The sequence below is a fragment of the Lepidochelys kempii genome, chromosome 1 (genome assembly GCF_965140265.1).
Source record: "Lepidochelys kempii isolate rLepKem1 chromosome 1, rLepKem1.hap2, whole genome shotgun sequence".
Lineage (NCBI taxonomy): Eukaryota > Metazoa > Chordata > Testudines > Cheloniidae > Lepidochelys > Lepidochelys kempii.
Window position 1 is genome coordinate 32,019,983 of NC_133256.1, and position 16,546 is coordinate 32,036,528.

General features: G+C 40.3%; 1 protein-coding gene across 1 annotated transcript in view; it reads right to left on the reverse strand.

The window, feature by feature from the left end:
* TMEM123 (transmembrane protein 123) overlaps positions 1-16,546 on the reverse strand; it is a 34,402-nt gene that overhangs the window by 5,526 nt on the left and 12,330 nt on the right. The window contains exons 3-5 of the mRNA XM_073338213.1: positions 14,495-14,524; positions 7,139-7,285; positions 4,334-4,487 (exon numbers count right to left, since the gene is read on the reverse strand). Coding sequence (XP_073194314.1) covers positions 4,334-4,487; positions 7,139-7,285; positions 14,495-14,524 — 331 coding nt within the window. The remainder of the gene's footprint in view (positions 1-4,333; positions 4,488-7,138; positions 7,286-14,494; positions 14,525-16,546) is intronic.

A 16,546-nucleotide genomic window follows, 5' to 3' on the forward strand; every position in this document is an offset into this window, starting at 1 on the left:
TTTTCATATTTCATTCGTCTAGCTAACTAACTACCAAAGTTCACAATGGGTACATTTTATTCTGTCTTCCCTCGCCTATATTAGTGATTGAAGCTATTCACCCTATTTCTTTCTCTTCATTTTTACTCTCAAAAATGAAATTATTTAAAAACAAACAAGATGATTTTCTGGTGTTAATCCTACATGAATTTATCTACTGGATTGCATTTTTTTAAATAATGGTTTCTGAAAACACCAATCAAATGCAGATACCCTTTTTGGGGCAGGTAAACATTTTGAACAAATGGCTAACAGTGTATTATTTGGACAAACAAAACACTTGGATTCTGCATGTCTTGTTCACCCAACACTCCTGTGACTTCAATTGCTATTACACATCAAATGTTTTACTTAGTGTTTTATTTACTACCCATAGACATGACCCCAGGAGCTACACAAACTAAGAGAAACAACAAGTATGTCATCAGAACACAAAGAGAACATTTTTTCTTGCTGCACACAGCCAAAGAATATAGGATGGGACCTATCTGATACTCCCTTTTTAAGTACATTGGCTTTAGAAAAAGAATGCCTCCGCTGACCCATAGATTGTACACTCTTCAGAGCAGAGATCATCTCTTTGTTACGTTTGTATTGTGCCGAGTACAATTGGGGTGAGATCTATAGGTCTTACTGCAATAAAAATAATTATTAATAAATAACAGGATTTTAATATAGGGCATTCTGATAACAAATTTCTTGATGTGTAATAATTACCTGGATTAGCTGCTTTGCTCATGATGGAGAACTTGTAATCAAAATAAACTGTCTGATGTATAATAATGGTTGACGGCACTGAGAGTTTTGGTGGCAGATTGTCATCTACCTTCTCTTTAATCAATAATTTTGAAATGTTATCAGAAAAAAACAATTAAGTTTATTTAGCCTGGTTTGTTGCTATAAACCTGCACTGCTTCTTGCTTACAGTTGTGTTATCCTTTTCAGCCTTGACTTTGGGAAGTGCTGAGCATCCAAAACTCCAACTGAAGTCCAGGAGGGATCTCCTGGTGCTCAGTTACGCTGAAAATAAGGCCCTTGATATATGTTCTTTATATTTTCTCCAATTTCTTCTAGATTTTCCTAGCATTTGGCCTTAAAGATGCCAAATGGCAACTACTAGGACACCACTTCTGAGAAACACTTGTTTTTTTTCTCCTACTTGTCTAATACTTCTCCAGTTACTCACACCCCTTTCAAAACAGATTTTACTCATTTGATAGGTTCATTAACCAGCCCTTAACTTCCAGGGTGCATTTCACTCACTAATTGGTATATCATATGTTCCAATCGATCAAGTACCCCATTTTACCTGCTTTTTATCAATAGCTTTTTTGACAATGGGGTCATTATTTCCTAAATGTCCACACAGGTCTAACAAGAAAAATAAAGACAAGACCGTTTTTAAAAACAGAGGAGAGTAAAATCAGAGAGGAGTATTCCGTCGAGCGATTCTTGTGAAAGGACAGGGGCAACTAATGCTACAGTGCTTTGAAAAGCAGTGTTGCCAACTCCCAATTTCATGATGACTTCCACAAGATATGATGTTATTCTCAAAGCCCACCCCCTGGAGTCATGTGAGTTCATGAGGCATCTCAACTTTCATTTAAAACAAAGATGTTTCTAGTCCTCATTGTTGTGGAGAAAAGGTTAAAATGCACTAATCAAAAGACTCAAAAAACAAAAGGCACATAAAAAGAATGCCCATTTTTTAACATCATGATTTTAAAGCTAATCTTATGATCTTGGGGCTGGGGGGGGAAGAAGGGGCTGAAACATGATTTTTGAATGCTTAGGATTGGCAATACTGGGAAAGGAATAGCTGAAAATAAGAGCTAGTTGATGATTCTTGCATGTGCTTTTTTGTTTGGAGATGGTTGGGGAGGCTGGCTGAACAGTGGGGTGTTGGAAGAGTCACTGATAAGGAGGGGGTGGAGCCGTGACTCAATGGATCCTGTGACCAGCAAACAGAATTCAAAAGAGGGAGATGTACCAGAATCCCTTGACACTATCAGAGTAACAGCTGTGTTAGTCTGTATTCGCAAAAAGAAAAGGAGTACTTGTGGCACCTTAGAGACTAACCCATTTATTTGAGCATAAGCTTTCGTGAGCTACAGCTCACTTCATCGGATGCATACTGTGGAAAGTATAGAAGATCTTTTTATACACACAAAGCATGAAAAAATGGGTGTTTACCACTACAAAAGGTTTTCTCTCCCCTCACCCCACTCTCCCGCTGGTAATAGCTTATGTTGAATTGGAATTCATTTGCAAATTGGATACAAAATAACTTAGGCTTGAATAGAGACTGGGAGTGGCTAAGTCATTATGCAAGGTAACCTATTTCCCCTTGTTTTTTCCTACCCCCCCCCCCCAGAGGTTCTTGTTAAACCCTGGGTTTGTGCTGGAAATGGCCCACCTTGATTATCATACACATTGTAAGGAGAGTGATCACTTTAGATAAGCTATTACCAACAGGAGAGTGGGTTTGTGGGGGGGAGGGGGGAGGAGAAAACCTTTTCAGCAGTGGTTTGAGCATTGGCCTGCTAAACCCAGGGTTGTGAGTTCAATCCTTGAGGGGGCCATTTAGGGATGGGGCAAAAATTGGGGATTGGCCCTGCTTTGAGCAGGGGGTTGGACTAGATGACCTCTGAGGTCCCTTCCAACCCTGAGATTCTATGATTCTAAGATGTGACCCATATAAAGAAACAGGTACCAGGATGAAGGATCCTAATACTTAGTCCTGCCATGTGTGCAGGGGACTGGACTAGATGACCTCTCAAGGTCCCTTCCAAGCCTATGATTGTATGATCTGATAATGCATGTGATGAGAAACCTGGAAAATGATAGGGGCATTTCCACTAACTCTAACCCATATAGGAACAAGCGAAGGGAGTGTTAGGTAAGACAAACAAAAGACCAAGTTATTTGACTTCAGGGATTTGGGAAGAGACCTGAAGGCAGACTCAATACATGTGATCTCTTGGAGAGCCAAGAATAAGATAGGAGACAAACCAGTGGATGTGCCTATATTGTAGAGGGGAGGATTTGAGGTTCATTTCAACATTTTCAAACACGAGTGCCCAAAGTTAGGCGTAAGTGTGTAAACGTTGGCTATAGATCATTGGAATGCTTTCTGTGAGGACAGGTGACTGATTTAGACAGTCTCTGCTTAAGCAGGTGGGGTAACAAACCCTGGATTCAAAACTGGCTTGTTAGCCAGTCTGTAAATTATGGGGGACTGTAAGGGGGAAAGAGGGATAGTCATTTAATTCCAAGAATCTGGCATGTGCACCCAATACATCCAGGAGAACACAGAAGGTAGAAATACTCTACTACAGAAAACGAAGAATAAGAAAAAATACCGTCAAAAGCGTCTATACGCAGATGGAAAGGAATGAGAAACTAGGAAGAAGAAATAAAAGTGTTGACAAATGATTATTTATTGAACATTCAGCTAGTGGGAATGTCACCACAGATAGGTTGCAATAAGTACAGGAGGGATAGAGAGGAAAGTAGAGGAAGAGTAGCTATACGCATAAGACGAAGAAATGATAGGACTGGTGAGTGTGCGGGTGTGAGGGAGAGAAAAGGGTGTTGGTGAGAGAGAGAATTCTTCAGGCATCAGAGTTCATGGAAGAAATATTCAGCAGTGAAGAATTCTAGTAAATATTAACATGCAAAATTCTGGAAGAGGGCTGGAGGTTCTAAAAGGCAGCACAATTACAGCGTAATAGCACTACACAAAAGAAGAATGCAGAGAACAAGAGATGATCAATATATCTTTCTGAGGAACTTCTCAAAAGGAGTATCTTAGGGGTAACCCCTCCACCCCCAAAAAACCCAACCCTAACCCTATAGTGGAAATGGGGAAGGAAACGGGAACAAGATTAGAATCCGTCAGAACTTTCAGGGACATAAATAAGGACAACAAAAAACCAGAATGAATGAATTTAGATTAGCTAAAGGGCAGGGGAGTAAGAAAGGAATTTATAGAACAGATTAGAATGATTATTTATTTGTATTATTGCAGTGCCTAGCATAATGGTGATTGTGCTTGACACTGTACAAACAAGTAGCTTAAAATCTAAGCAAGAAAATCCCCAATAAAAAATAGGCCCCATGAATAAATGAGGATCAGTTGAGGTGAAACTGATGAAGGCTCTAAGCGGCTGAGATACTGGCCTGCCTTTTTAAAAAAAATCTGCATTGAACAAGAAAGTAGAGCATTTTCTTCTCTTCATTTCCAACAAGAAACCAACAAATTAACAGGGGAACACACCTCCAAAAAACTTACATGGTTCTGTACTGAACACCTCTTCTCGAGTGATATGTTTTACACCCAACATAGAGAATGGCTAGCATTCCAAGTGTCAGCACAATGCCACCGAAAAAACTGCCCACATCAAATCTGGAGGTTCTGGATAGCACAGCTGCAGATTTTGGCGTGGCTAAGAAGAAAACAAAAAGAAAGTTTTTATGACGCTTGTAACTTTTGCTGTAATGTACTGTGACTGCAGTTCTCTCTGTCTAGGTTCTTATATACCCTCTGCCCAATCATAACATCATCTGAGGACCTCAGGTGACGACTTTATACTGTGCTGCTGGTAAAATATCAACCAACTCCACTGGAACCCAGAGCCGCATTCTTAAGTGCCAGATTCTGGCCAGCTTCAGCACACACAGTGAGTGAGGAGGATGGCACTAGGAGCCACTCTGCTCCCTTATACACTTGCACAGGGGCTGGCAAGAGTCCAATTGGCAGGCAACTCCCTCTACCTCAACACCTCTTTCTGCCCCAGTCAGTGGAGCTTGCCGGGCATGGAGTGGAAAGCACGACAAACTCTCTTCAAGGTTGGTGCTTTCCAGAGATCTACAGGAAGGCTGGAATTTTGGAACAGCAAACACAAACTGATCAATCATAATTGAATATTCATTTCCATAGATTCTTGAGCTATGATATATTCTTACCATACACTTTTCCTTAAAAATTACTAGTCTACCTGAATCAAGACTCAGCCTTAACTCCTAACTCAGTGGGTTAGGAAAACTGGGTTTCCCACCTGTAGATACAGCTATTCGTCCCAACAGAAACCTGCACAATCACCATCCACCTATGACAGATTCCTGTCCCAGAGATCATGCACCTGGGTAACCCACCCCACACCTTCGCCCAGGCAGATTCCAATCCCAGAGTGGTTTAACCAATCGAACATCCCAATCAAAAGATGCAATTTAAGCTGATGTGGTCAACCAAATGTGTGATGGCACTTGCTGAGGTTAACAGGCACTTCCCATGTTAAAAGACTTCACCTAACTTGAAGCACATTGATCTGCTTATAAGTGTCAATGTGACAATGGTGAAAGTGGTTTGGGTCAGCAGCTGCCTGCTAGGAAACATTGACACTGACAGCTTTATGTTCACATTTGACAACGTGTACTCATATGAAGTGTAACTCACTCAGTGTGGCACACTGTCCCCCTCTACTGGTGCCTGGCCACACATAAGGGTTCATGAGTCTGTCACAGTCTTGGCTAACAGAGCTAGGTCTTTCAGCTCAGGGAGTAGAGGCTCATGTGTTTAGATCTAGCAGTCCCAAATTCAACCCCTGCCACCAATAACCCATCCAGGTATGTGGTATTAAATAAGCTCATTAGGGCCTATACTTCCTAAGTGGAACTGTTATGCACAGGAGCTGTACTGGGCGAAAACAGGTTATTTAGAATATTAGTTGAGTTCAACTGGAAATTTAGATTTGGCACTTATGATGAAATCCTCTCCCAAACTGAATTATTGCCTTTAGATAAAACAGAACTGAAGGAATGACAGAAATACAGAAACTGAGTTCTTTAGCCTCCTGCGGAGTTCCTGCTATCTTCTATAACAGGCTTTCACCCAACATGGCTCTCATTTAGGAGAGAGAATGGCCCTTCTTTTTAGCAAACAAGTAGAGTCTTTCTTGGCTTCACTGCCAGCACACTAACAGAATGGTAACTGTATAACTGTTGTCAGATGGTAAGATGATGTTGTCGTTACAGCTTTTCCCTGTTATTGGCACAGAGATAATTCTTGGAAATTCTTCTCCAGCATCTGGAGGTTGTAAGTCATCAACTAATTGAACTCAACAAGTGTGACTGGCTTAGCTGGTATCAACAAAGAATATTAGAAGCTAGAGATAAGAGAGACTTATGTTATCTAATGTGTGTCACCTTTCCAATGCATAGTTGTTACTTACTATGTTTGTACTAATGTTTTTGTTGATTTCAATTTCAATTTTCATAGCAGTAGAGAAAGGATATATTTTGGTCATATGAAGGTCTGATAAACAGCTGCTAAAAAAGTACCCTGCTGGTAGGTCAGTATAAACGATCTAATCCAGCATGAACAATCAAGCCATCATATTAGTTAACTGTTCTTGTAAAACACAAGTGCCTCTGAACTCAAAATATTGAGTCACCACTAACACAGTATATGAGATATAATTCCACCCCCTAATACCTCAACAAAAAAAAACAAAAAAAAAAAAACAGTCAAATCTTACATTAACCTTTAAGTACACTGTCCTTACTTTAGCTTGAGGATTGGATTTTCAAAATGTCTTCAAGGAGTGGGATGCCCATTTCAAAGTCCCAGGTAACATTTTCAAAACTGACTCAGAGTCCTAAGTTCTTAAGTCATCCTAACAAAACTTCCTTCTTATTTAAGTGTTGACAGGTCAGAATCTGACCTCAATTATACCTGTGTAAATCTTCCTGTGGAGTTACTCAAGATTTACACCAATAACTCAGTAGATTCTTCATTCTTTTAAGGAAATTTTGAATGCTACAGTTCGTAAACAATGGAAAAACATGTCTAAAATGCCCAATCAGATAAAACTACAATTAACTGTAAGTCTGGCATGTTTATTTCCTGAATATGAATTCACCAACAGGTTGTGCCATTTAAAAACTTCAAATGCACATTGGGTCAAATGGCCTTTTCCTAATGCTAAAGTAACTGGAGATACTTAGAGCAAGCTTTCAAGATGGCAGAGCGATGTAGATAACAGAAGAATGCAAGTTAGCACACTGTGGGAAACAGGCAGCAGTCTATAGTATATACCTGTTACGGAGCTGGAAGGAGACATAGTCTTGGAAGTGGTCACTGTGACACTGGCTGTTGATTGTATGGTTGTTGTGGGTTTTGAGACGGTGGTTGATGTAGTTGTCTGGGTGGTGGTTGTCTGGGTGGTGATTGTTTTGGTAGAACCTATAAACAGTGTACAATAATGATATCACATGGAAAATTATATTTAAAAAGATTATGCTAATTGTGAATGAAATTGCAGCTTTTGATTAACACTATTTTGAAAGATTCCCTATGTCAAAAAATAGCTATTTTTGCTCCCTTACAAAATGGCAGATTATCCCTTCAGAAAGGAGGGATCATGTTAATCGCTTTGGGTATTGTTCTGCTCCCGCAGGCACCTATGCTCCAGCACATTGTTATTGGGTTTCAGAGGCCATCTACCCACATGCACTTCCTAAACTGCTAGTCCCCAGTGCTGACCTCCAGAAGTGGGTGACAGGGTCCTCTGCTGTGTAATCTGCTCTGTCTTGTGCCTAGCTAGAGCCCACATTTGGGAGTTCATTACACATGATGCATTTCTTCATCCTGCTTTTTCTTTTTCTTAACTTGAGCTCAGAGCCATAACAGTGGTTTGGAGGTAGTAGGAAGAGAGGTGGGTTTGACTTCTGCAAATTGTTAGCAACAATTGTTCACTTTCATCTGTGTCCCTTTAACATCTGAATTCCAAAGCGCTTGTGAATTCAATTCTGCTCATGTCCATTAGGTGAGAATATTGTAAATAAGAATATTATGGTTGTAAGGCCCCCCCAACCCAAAAAAATAGGAAAAATTCTGATCAATTTCACAAGTGTATTTCAGTGACTCTGCTGAATTCAACAGAATTAATTTGGATTTACACTGATCTAAATGTGATAGGAATCTGGCCTTGAAAAACAATTTTGCTATAAAATACCAGTATATTTACATTGTTCCAATTAAAGTCTATGGCAAAACTCCAACGGGCTTCAGTGATTATTCCTAAATTCATAAGTTCCTCTTGAAGTGGTGTGTCAAACCCTATTTATATCAAGAGATTTCTGTGCCCAACCCTACTCCTAATTATGACCTCAATTTAGGAAAGTAACCCCAATCAGGAAAGCCCTTCAGCACATGCTTTCCTGCGGAAGTTACGCAGGTGCTTACGTGCTTTCCTGAATCAGGGCTCTGCGTGACTGATTGCAGGACTGAGATCTTTTAGAGTTTTCAACATGACAAATCTTAATTAATCCTAGAATCATAGGACTGGAAGGGACCTTGAGAAGTCATCTAGTCCAGTCCCCCTCACTCATGGCAGGACTAAGTATTATCTAGAGCAATGGTTCTCAACCTATTTACCATTGTGGGTCCCATATGAAGCTCTCTGTGTTATGTGGGCCGCAGCCACACAATATATATACTGTCTGTACAGCTACCATTAAAAAAAAAAAGGTTTAATATTTGCTATATGAGAGCAATACGATTCAAATTGATATATAGCTTTCATTTCTACACTGGCAAATGTCGACCAAGAGCATTTTAAATCAGCAAAATGAGTCAAAACATTAACTGTTAAAATTAATTAATTTTAATTTGTAAGGATGGCATTCCATGGTATATTACCACCCTCACTTCCGTGGGGTTCTGGCAGCGGGGCTGCACTGAGCGCCCAGAGAGCACGGTTGCAGAGCCTGTTTGCAAAGATGGGGAATCCTGGCTGGTGTCGGGCACCCTACAGCCAGGGACTCTCCTCCATATACCCAGCCCCCCCTCCACCCAGGGGCTGCCCTCACCCATCACCCAACCCCAGCATCCAGACCCTACCAACACTGGGCTGGCACACATGCCTTTCCTGCAGAGCCAGGGTGCCCTGTCCAGGGCAAAACGCCCTTCCTCATAGGGACTGCTCCCTCCAGCATCACGTCTCCCTCCCAGGAACTCCCCCCAAGCCTCCCCAAAGACTGCCCCTCAGCTCTCAACCCCCACATCCAGGGACTGTTGCCAGTCCACCAGTCCTACACCTAGAGTCTGCCCCAAGGACCCAGCTGCACCCCCCCCCCCCGTGATCCTAGCCCCCTGCATCCTCCTCCCTGCTTCCTGCACTCTACTCCCTACACCCCCGCGACCACTGGTCTCCTACCTCGGCAGCAGGTAGCTCAGCCATGGAGCCTGCCAACTGCTGCTGTCCTAGGGCTGGGGAGCCTACTCCAGCCGGTGTCACTGAACCCGTGATCCTGCAGCGTGTGGGGGAGCTGAATACCCTGGCCTCCTGCTAATGCTGCTGTGCCCAATCCTGCCAGGATGGGGGGGCTGATGCCACTGGGCCTGATACTGCATCACCCCATTTTTACACCCTCTCCGCTAGCTCTGCACATGGGGCAGGTGCCCCTCATGCCCTACCTCTTTTCAGCTCTGATGACATCACATTGACTGCAGTTGTGTGCTGATTGGGCCGTAAGTGGGCCACGGGTTGAGAACCACTGATCTAGATCATCCCTGACAGGTTTTTTTCTGATCTACTCTTTAAAATCTTCAATGATGGAGATTCCACAACCTCCCTAGGCAATTTATTCCAGTGCTTAACTATCCTGACAGTCAGAAACTTTTTCCTAATGTCCAACCTAAACCGCCCTGGCTGTAATTTAAGACGATTGCTTTTTGTCCTCTCCTCAGAGGTTAAAGAGAACAATTTTCTCCCTCCTCCTTGCAACAACTTTTTATTTACTTGATAACTGTTATCATCTTCCCTCATACATCATGTTTTCGAGACCTTTAATCATTTTTGTTGCTCTTCTCTGGACTCTCTCCAATTTGTCTACATCTTTCCCAAAATGTGGCACCCAGAACTGGACACAGTACTCCAGTTGAGGCCTAATCAGCACAGAGTAGAGCAGAATAATTACTTCTTGTGTCTTGCTTACAACACTCCTGCTAATACATCCCAGAATGATCTTTGCTTTTTTGCAAAAGTGATACACTGTTGACTAATATTTAGCTTGTGAGCCACAATGACCCCCAGATCCCTTTCCGCAGTACTCCTTCCTAGGCAGTCATTTCCCATTTTGTATGTGTGCAACTGATTGTCCCTTCCTAAGCGGAGTACTTTGCATTTGTCCTTATTGAATTTCATCCTATTTACTTCAGACCACTTCTCCAGTTTGTCCAGATCATTTTGAATGTTGATCCTATCCTCCAAAGCACTTGCAATCCCTCCCAGCTTGGTATCATCTGCAAACTTTATAAGTGTACTCTCTTGCCATTATGCTAAAACATTCATAGTTTATAGTTATCTATAGTTTATAGATAGTGTATGCCATTATCTAAAACATTCATGAAGATAGTGAACCGAATCAAACCCAGAACTGATCCCCGCAGAACCCCATTTCATATGCCCTTCCAGCTTGACTGTGAACCACTGATAACTACTCTCTGGGAATGGTTTTCCAACCAGTTATGCACCCACCTTATAGTAGCTCCATCTAGGTTGCATCTTCCTGGTTTGTTTATGAGAAGGTCATGTGAGACAGTATCAAAAGTCTTACTAAAGTCAAGAGATACCATATCTGCCTCTTCCCCCTATCCACAAGACTTGTTTTTTGTATCACTTCCGAAACTACAGCACAAAAGAATAGCTATTGGACATATATTAGACCCAGGATTCCTTATGGTCTTCCCTGTTACGGTGAAAATTAAACTAAAGTAATACTGCATAAAGAACAGCTATTTATACTGTCTCCTCAGAAACGGATGGTCTTGTGGAACTTCAAACAAAGAATAGAACACTGTTTCACAAGTTCTGACTGACACGTGATCTCTCTAACTTTAATTTCACTTTTACCAAACAAACACTCTCACTCTTAAGAAAGTGACAGTGACGTGTTCAGAATAAAAATACCATAGGGAAACATATAAAAATAGAGGAGAGTAATATGCTATATCTGATATAATGAAATCCTGAATACTGAAGTAGAAGAGCAGTAAAATCTTGAGAAAAGGTCATTCCTAAAATAAAGCACTAATGTAAAACACTAAAACATTATATAACTAACATTTTCCCAAACAGATAATATTGGTCAAAAGAGTTTTCCACTTTTCTTCCCAAATTACTATATGCAAAGTTCTATTCATAGCTGGCTACTTTTGCATTATTTATATAACCATATAGCATCTAAGGTTCATCCAGATAAAATGAAATATTTATACTTATCTGGATTAATATTTTAGATTATTCAATTTTACAGTAATACTAATATTTTCTTGAATTGACTAACAATAAAGTTAATGAAGAAAAATAAACTGGTTTCATTTTAGTTACACACATGAACTGGCACCCAGTTTCCATTCCTTGTTCAGCACCATATAGCCTCTTACAGAATGTCGTTCTTACAGAGAAGTTTTATTTAAAACTTGAGAAGCCACATTTTGATTTTAGGAATGAAGTTCTCCCAAAGATTGAGTAGCACTGCTTCAAATGCAGCTGAGAACAAGAAAAAGAAACGAGAGGCTGCAGTACAGATCTACCAGACTGTGAAATAAACTTTAAAAGGGAAGTGGTAGAAACCTTACTCCTTGAGAAAGTTAAAACTGGACTTGTCAAAACGTTAGAAAATATATGGTAGAGAACACTACACCATCCCCATAATGCATCTTATTTATCACTCTCCTTTGATATTACGAGATGGCACATAATATCCCTCATGTGCAGTTCAAAGGCAACATTCATTCAGATTAAATATCTGGCGCTGTTCCATTCATGTGCTTACCTTGTAGCAATTAGGAAATTCAGCTCCTCTCTGAAGCATGTGTAAAACACATTAAGTAAAATACAGAACACATTTTAAAAATGATATGCAAACCCTACAAATGGCATAATCATCTGTAAATATCAAAACAGCCCTTACCATCGGTAGTATTTAAGATTTCACTTAGGGCTTGAACTTGCAGGGGAGGGTACAAGCATTGACAAAATGTAGTGCTGAGCTACCAGAAAGGTTGCTGAGTTTTGTTCCTTATAATCAGTACAGTGGAGTAAACTGGGATGAGGCTCATACTGCTGGTAGGTGGACTGGCCAGGACCACTGTTGCCAGTGTATGCTAGAGATAGATACCTTTGGGACCCTCAAGACTTTTTGGTCACCAACTGGCTTTGCTGGAGCTGGCTTTGCTGGAGCTGGCTTTGCTGGCATTGTCTTTGAAGAGAAGGTCTTAAACACACTTGACAGAGCCACAGTTACTGGGTGGTAGCATGATTAAAACAACTGGTGACCACACAAACGTGCATTCACTGGATTGTCACCCATGTCCTGGACATGCCCTTTCTCCTCACCACATTACACCCTGGGCTCTGACAGTTGAGCTCGGTTCTTACCCAGCTCTTATATAGCACTTTTCATCATCAAATCCCAAAGCACTTTACAAATGAAGGCAATATCATTATCCCCATTTTTCAGATGGGGAAACTGAGGCACGGGACGGGGAAGTGATTTTCTCAAGATCACCCAGCAGGCCAGTGGCAGAGCCAGGAACAGATCCCAGGTCTCCAGAATCCTAGTCCAGTGCTCTCTCCACTACATAACACTGCCTCCAGGTGCTTACATGGCTTCCATCGCCATAGTATCTGAATGATACTGTGAATTTATTCTCATAACATGTATGGTACAGAAGTTGCACTGTCCCAATTTTACAGATGTGAAACCAAGGCACTGGTTGGAAATTGACTTGCCTGGGGCTATACAGGCAATCTGTCACAGAGCCTCAATTTAATGTAGATCTCGAGTCAAAATCCAGAGTCAAACAAGAGCCCATCATTACCAGTAATAGATGGTCTGCAGAGCAAATTATCCCCTGATAACAACTACACCTGCCTTCATATCATCAGTCTAGAGTGCACAGATGCCACTGAAGCTGGAGTTCCTAGGCATGAGCCAATAGTGCTTACGCATAATAGCCTGCAACAAATTCAGTATGGCTATAAGCAAGGTAACCCTTCCCTCTGAATCAGTACAGACCCAATGCCCTAACCCAGTGATGGGGACGCAGTGCTTCTGAAGATGCTGCCTTGTAAATGAGATGTGTCCAACTGTGGTCACTGAGGAGCGACATGGGGCAATAGTCTTCAATGCAGCTACCTAAATTTTGCCTAAATTCCCCGAAAAGGTATAACTGGCTACAATATTCTTCAGCTCATGACCTAGTGTTCCTATGCAACAATAGATAACGGTGATGTCTCACCCCATAGGTGTCTGAATTTCAGTGGTGGGTGAAGTGATTCTTGTGTTTTAAAAGTGTTCTGAAGTCATTTGGAATAAAAAATACAACAATATAAAGGATGGATTTCTTATACTAATGTTCACTGTACTTTTCTATACGATGTTCACTGTACTTTTCACCACAGAGGAAACAGAAATGGATATATTAATTATGGCAGTTATTCAGTCATGAAAAAGACAAAATTAACATATATTCCATACAACCATCTTGGGTCACCGCTACAATGCTCAGGTTGATAAATCAAACACCAAATTTCATGAAATGGTAAAGTTGAAACCTAACTGTAACTCTGTTCTCTTATGCATATGCCCATACTCCTTAAAATATGGTCTCTCTTTACATATCTGTTAAATAATACTCTATAGTATATAAACTAGAATTCTATATGCAGATTAACACAAAGCAAATTCGAGCACATGCAGCTAAATTATAAAATGCAAGAAATCTCTAATGTTAATTTTTAAAATTATTCAACTGCTTTCTTGAAACTTGGCTTATTCCTTGGTTTCAGTGAGCTCCAAAGATACAAAAGAGAGCAACCCTGAACTTTGTAGCTCCAGTCGTTTGAGTAATCACTGTACAAAATGTTTCATCAGAACACATAGGGAGAAGCACGTAAGGTTTTTTCCCCATTAAAAACCTCAAAAATAACTCAGCTGTTTCTATTCAGTGTTCCCCCACTCACACACAAGAAATTTGTTTGAGAAAATCATGAGCAACTGAAGGAGGTACGTATAGAAGCTAGAGACCAATCTAGACAATAGCGTGCTCAACTTGCAGCCATTCTAGCAATACCATATGCTCTTTCACCTCTAAGATAATGAATCCTGTCATGGAATCAGGGTCATATGCAATAAACTGTATTTCACAGATTAATCCAAAACAGTAAGTGGTTCAACCAATCAAATATTATATAAACAAAAATAGAAAATCATAGCACTATTTATACGTAATTTAAAGGGCATAATATATGAACTCCAACCAGATCAACTGTAGGATTTTTTTTAACAGCAAAATTAGTAATGATTAAGAACTTGACTGCACCATTAAAAGCTTAAAGCGTAATTAAAAAGGGTTATCACACAATTTAGAAATTTAACTCACCTGAAATAGTTGTGAGAGTGACATTTTTATCTAAAAGGAAGAAAAAAATACCAATAAATCCAAGTATGCTTAGACGTAAAAATCAAGGTTTTTTTGGCATTAAAATGCATTACAAAACCTCAGTTACCTATTGCTTACATCTTGTTTTGACTTGCAGATGGCAGAGTGCCTGGCTGCAGCTCCTTCTGCCACATAATTAATACATGGTGAAACACTGGTTTATAATTTACACTTGATGTCTTTGTGCAAGTCCCATTAACAGAAATTGGAGCTGTTGGTGTGTCCTAATGTCCTGATCCAAAGCTCACTGAATCAACAGAAGAACTCCCACTGATTCCAATGGGCTTTGGATCACCCCACAGATGCTGATTTTTCTTCAATACCCACAAATAAACCTCTCCCCAACACGTGCCACCCCAACAACTCCACTCTGGCTATGTCTCCTATACGATGTGCAGGCTGTACTCTTGAACCCCAACCACGGGGAGAGCAAAGACGATGCTGGCTGGCAATGCAGACTGTCTTTCTTTGAAGGAGCCATGTAGCTTCTTTTCAAATGAACGACATGTTCTTTACTGAATTCTGGGGCTGAACTGGAGCAGTGTCTCCTAACTGGCTCCTTGTTACAGGAAGGTTTCAGACATCCTCCTAGGAAGATCTTCAGACATATAGAGTTCTATCATACAGCAGTGCTAACTGCTCTCCTACTCCAAAAGATAAAACAAAACAGGAGTCATAGGCTTTTATTTTTTAAAAGTCCATCACTTCCAAACATGCCAAATTGAATAATGTGTAGTAATATATATATGTGGTTCAGTGTGTCTGCTCATGGCCTATATATATATAGATAGATAGATAGGATTACACAGATGTGGTTCCTAGGCCATGAGCAGACACACTGAACCACAATACACAAACCTTGAGTCACCCCCCAAAAGTATCTGTGCTCTTATTCAAAGGGATTTTGATAAAGTCCCTTGGCACGTTTGCACTCTCGGTCCCATTCTGAACGTTTTTTCTCATTGTACCAAGACGATAGTGCTCAGTGACACAGTAAGCCTTTTCTTTGCAGAAAAGAGGTATATTTTTATACGCCAGCCTCTTACAGTTTATTTAGTTTCAATCATTTCCAGACGTGAACGGTGAGCTTTTCAGAGGCACAAAAGGGAATTAGTGAAAGTCAATCTGAGCTGGGTACCCAACTCTTCTTTTGTGTTTTGGAAAAAAAAAAATCTTACCCGTAGTATTTTACCAACCAATCCAAGATGAAAGAACATCAGAGAGCAACAGAAGAAAAACATCTGTCCTTTTATCTTTCTACTTTGCCTGTTCATTTTCCCCTAAAAGTCCAGCTGTACTCTGATATGCATAATGATAAACATACCTAGATTGCATTATTTCATATTTATTACTTAAAAAGGGAAAACAACTAATAATGCAATTAAATGTCATATGATTTTGTTTTATTTTTAAAAGATGAATCACAATTCATAAGCATGACAGCATGTTACCTGCATTTAAAGATATATTGGACACTTTCAGTCAAATATTTAGGGTGAATAAAGAAGGTATCAAGTCTGAATACTAATTTTTAGTGCATATTCCGACTCACCACAAGTGTGTAAAGATCTAGTGATACATCCAGATGCATCCATAATTTTAAGCACCACAGTATGACATGTTTAATAACTATCACTGTGATTGCCTCTTAAAATAAAACTAGTCCTATTTTCTCTCAAGGAAACAGGATTCTTCTATTCACTGCTAGCAAGTAGAAAAATTTTTCAACACTGTAAAAAACTTATTCTAACGAAAAACTAAATGACAAGATTTGGAGTTGAATCACTAATTAATTCAGGGAAGTTCTGTTATGCAGGAGGTCAGACCAGAGGATGACAGTGGTCCCTTCTGTCCTTAAAATCTACAAATCTGTTTCAAACAGGGTGTGTGTGTGTGTGTTAGGGCAGGTCTACACTACAGGGCTCAGCTGACCTAAGTTACGCAACTCCAGCTACGTGAATAACATAGCTGGAGTTGATGTAGATTAGGTCA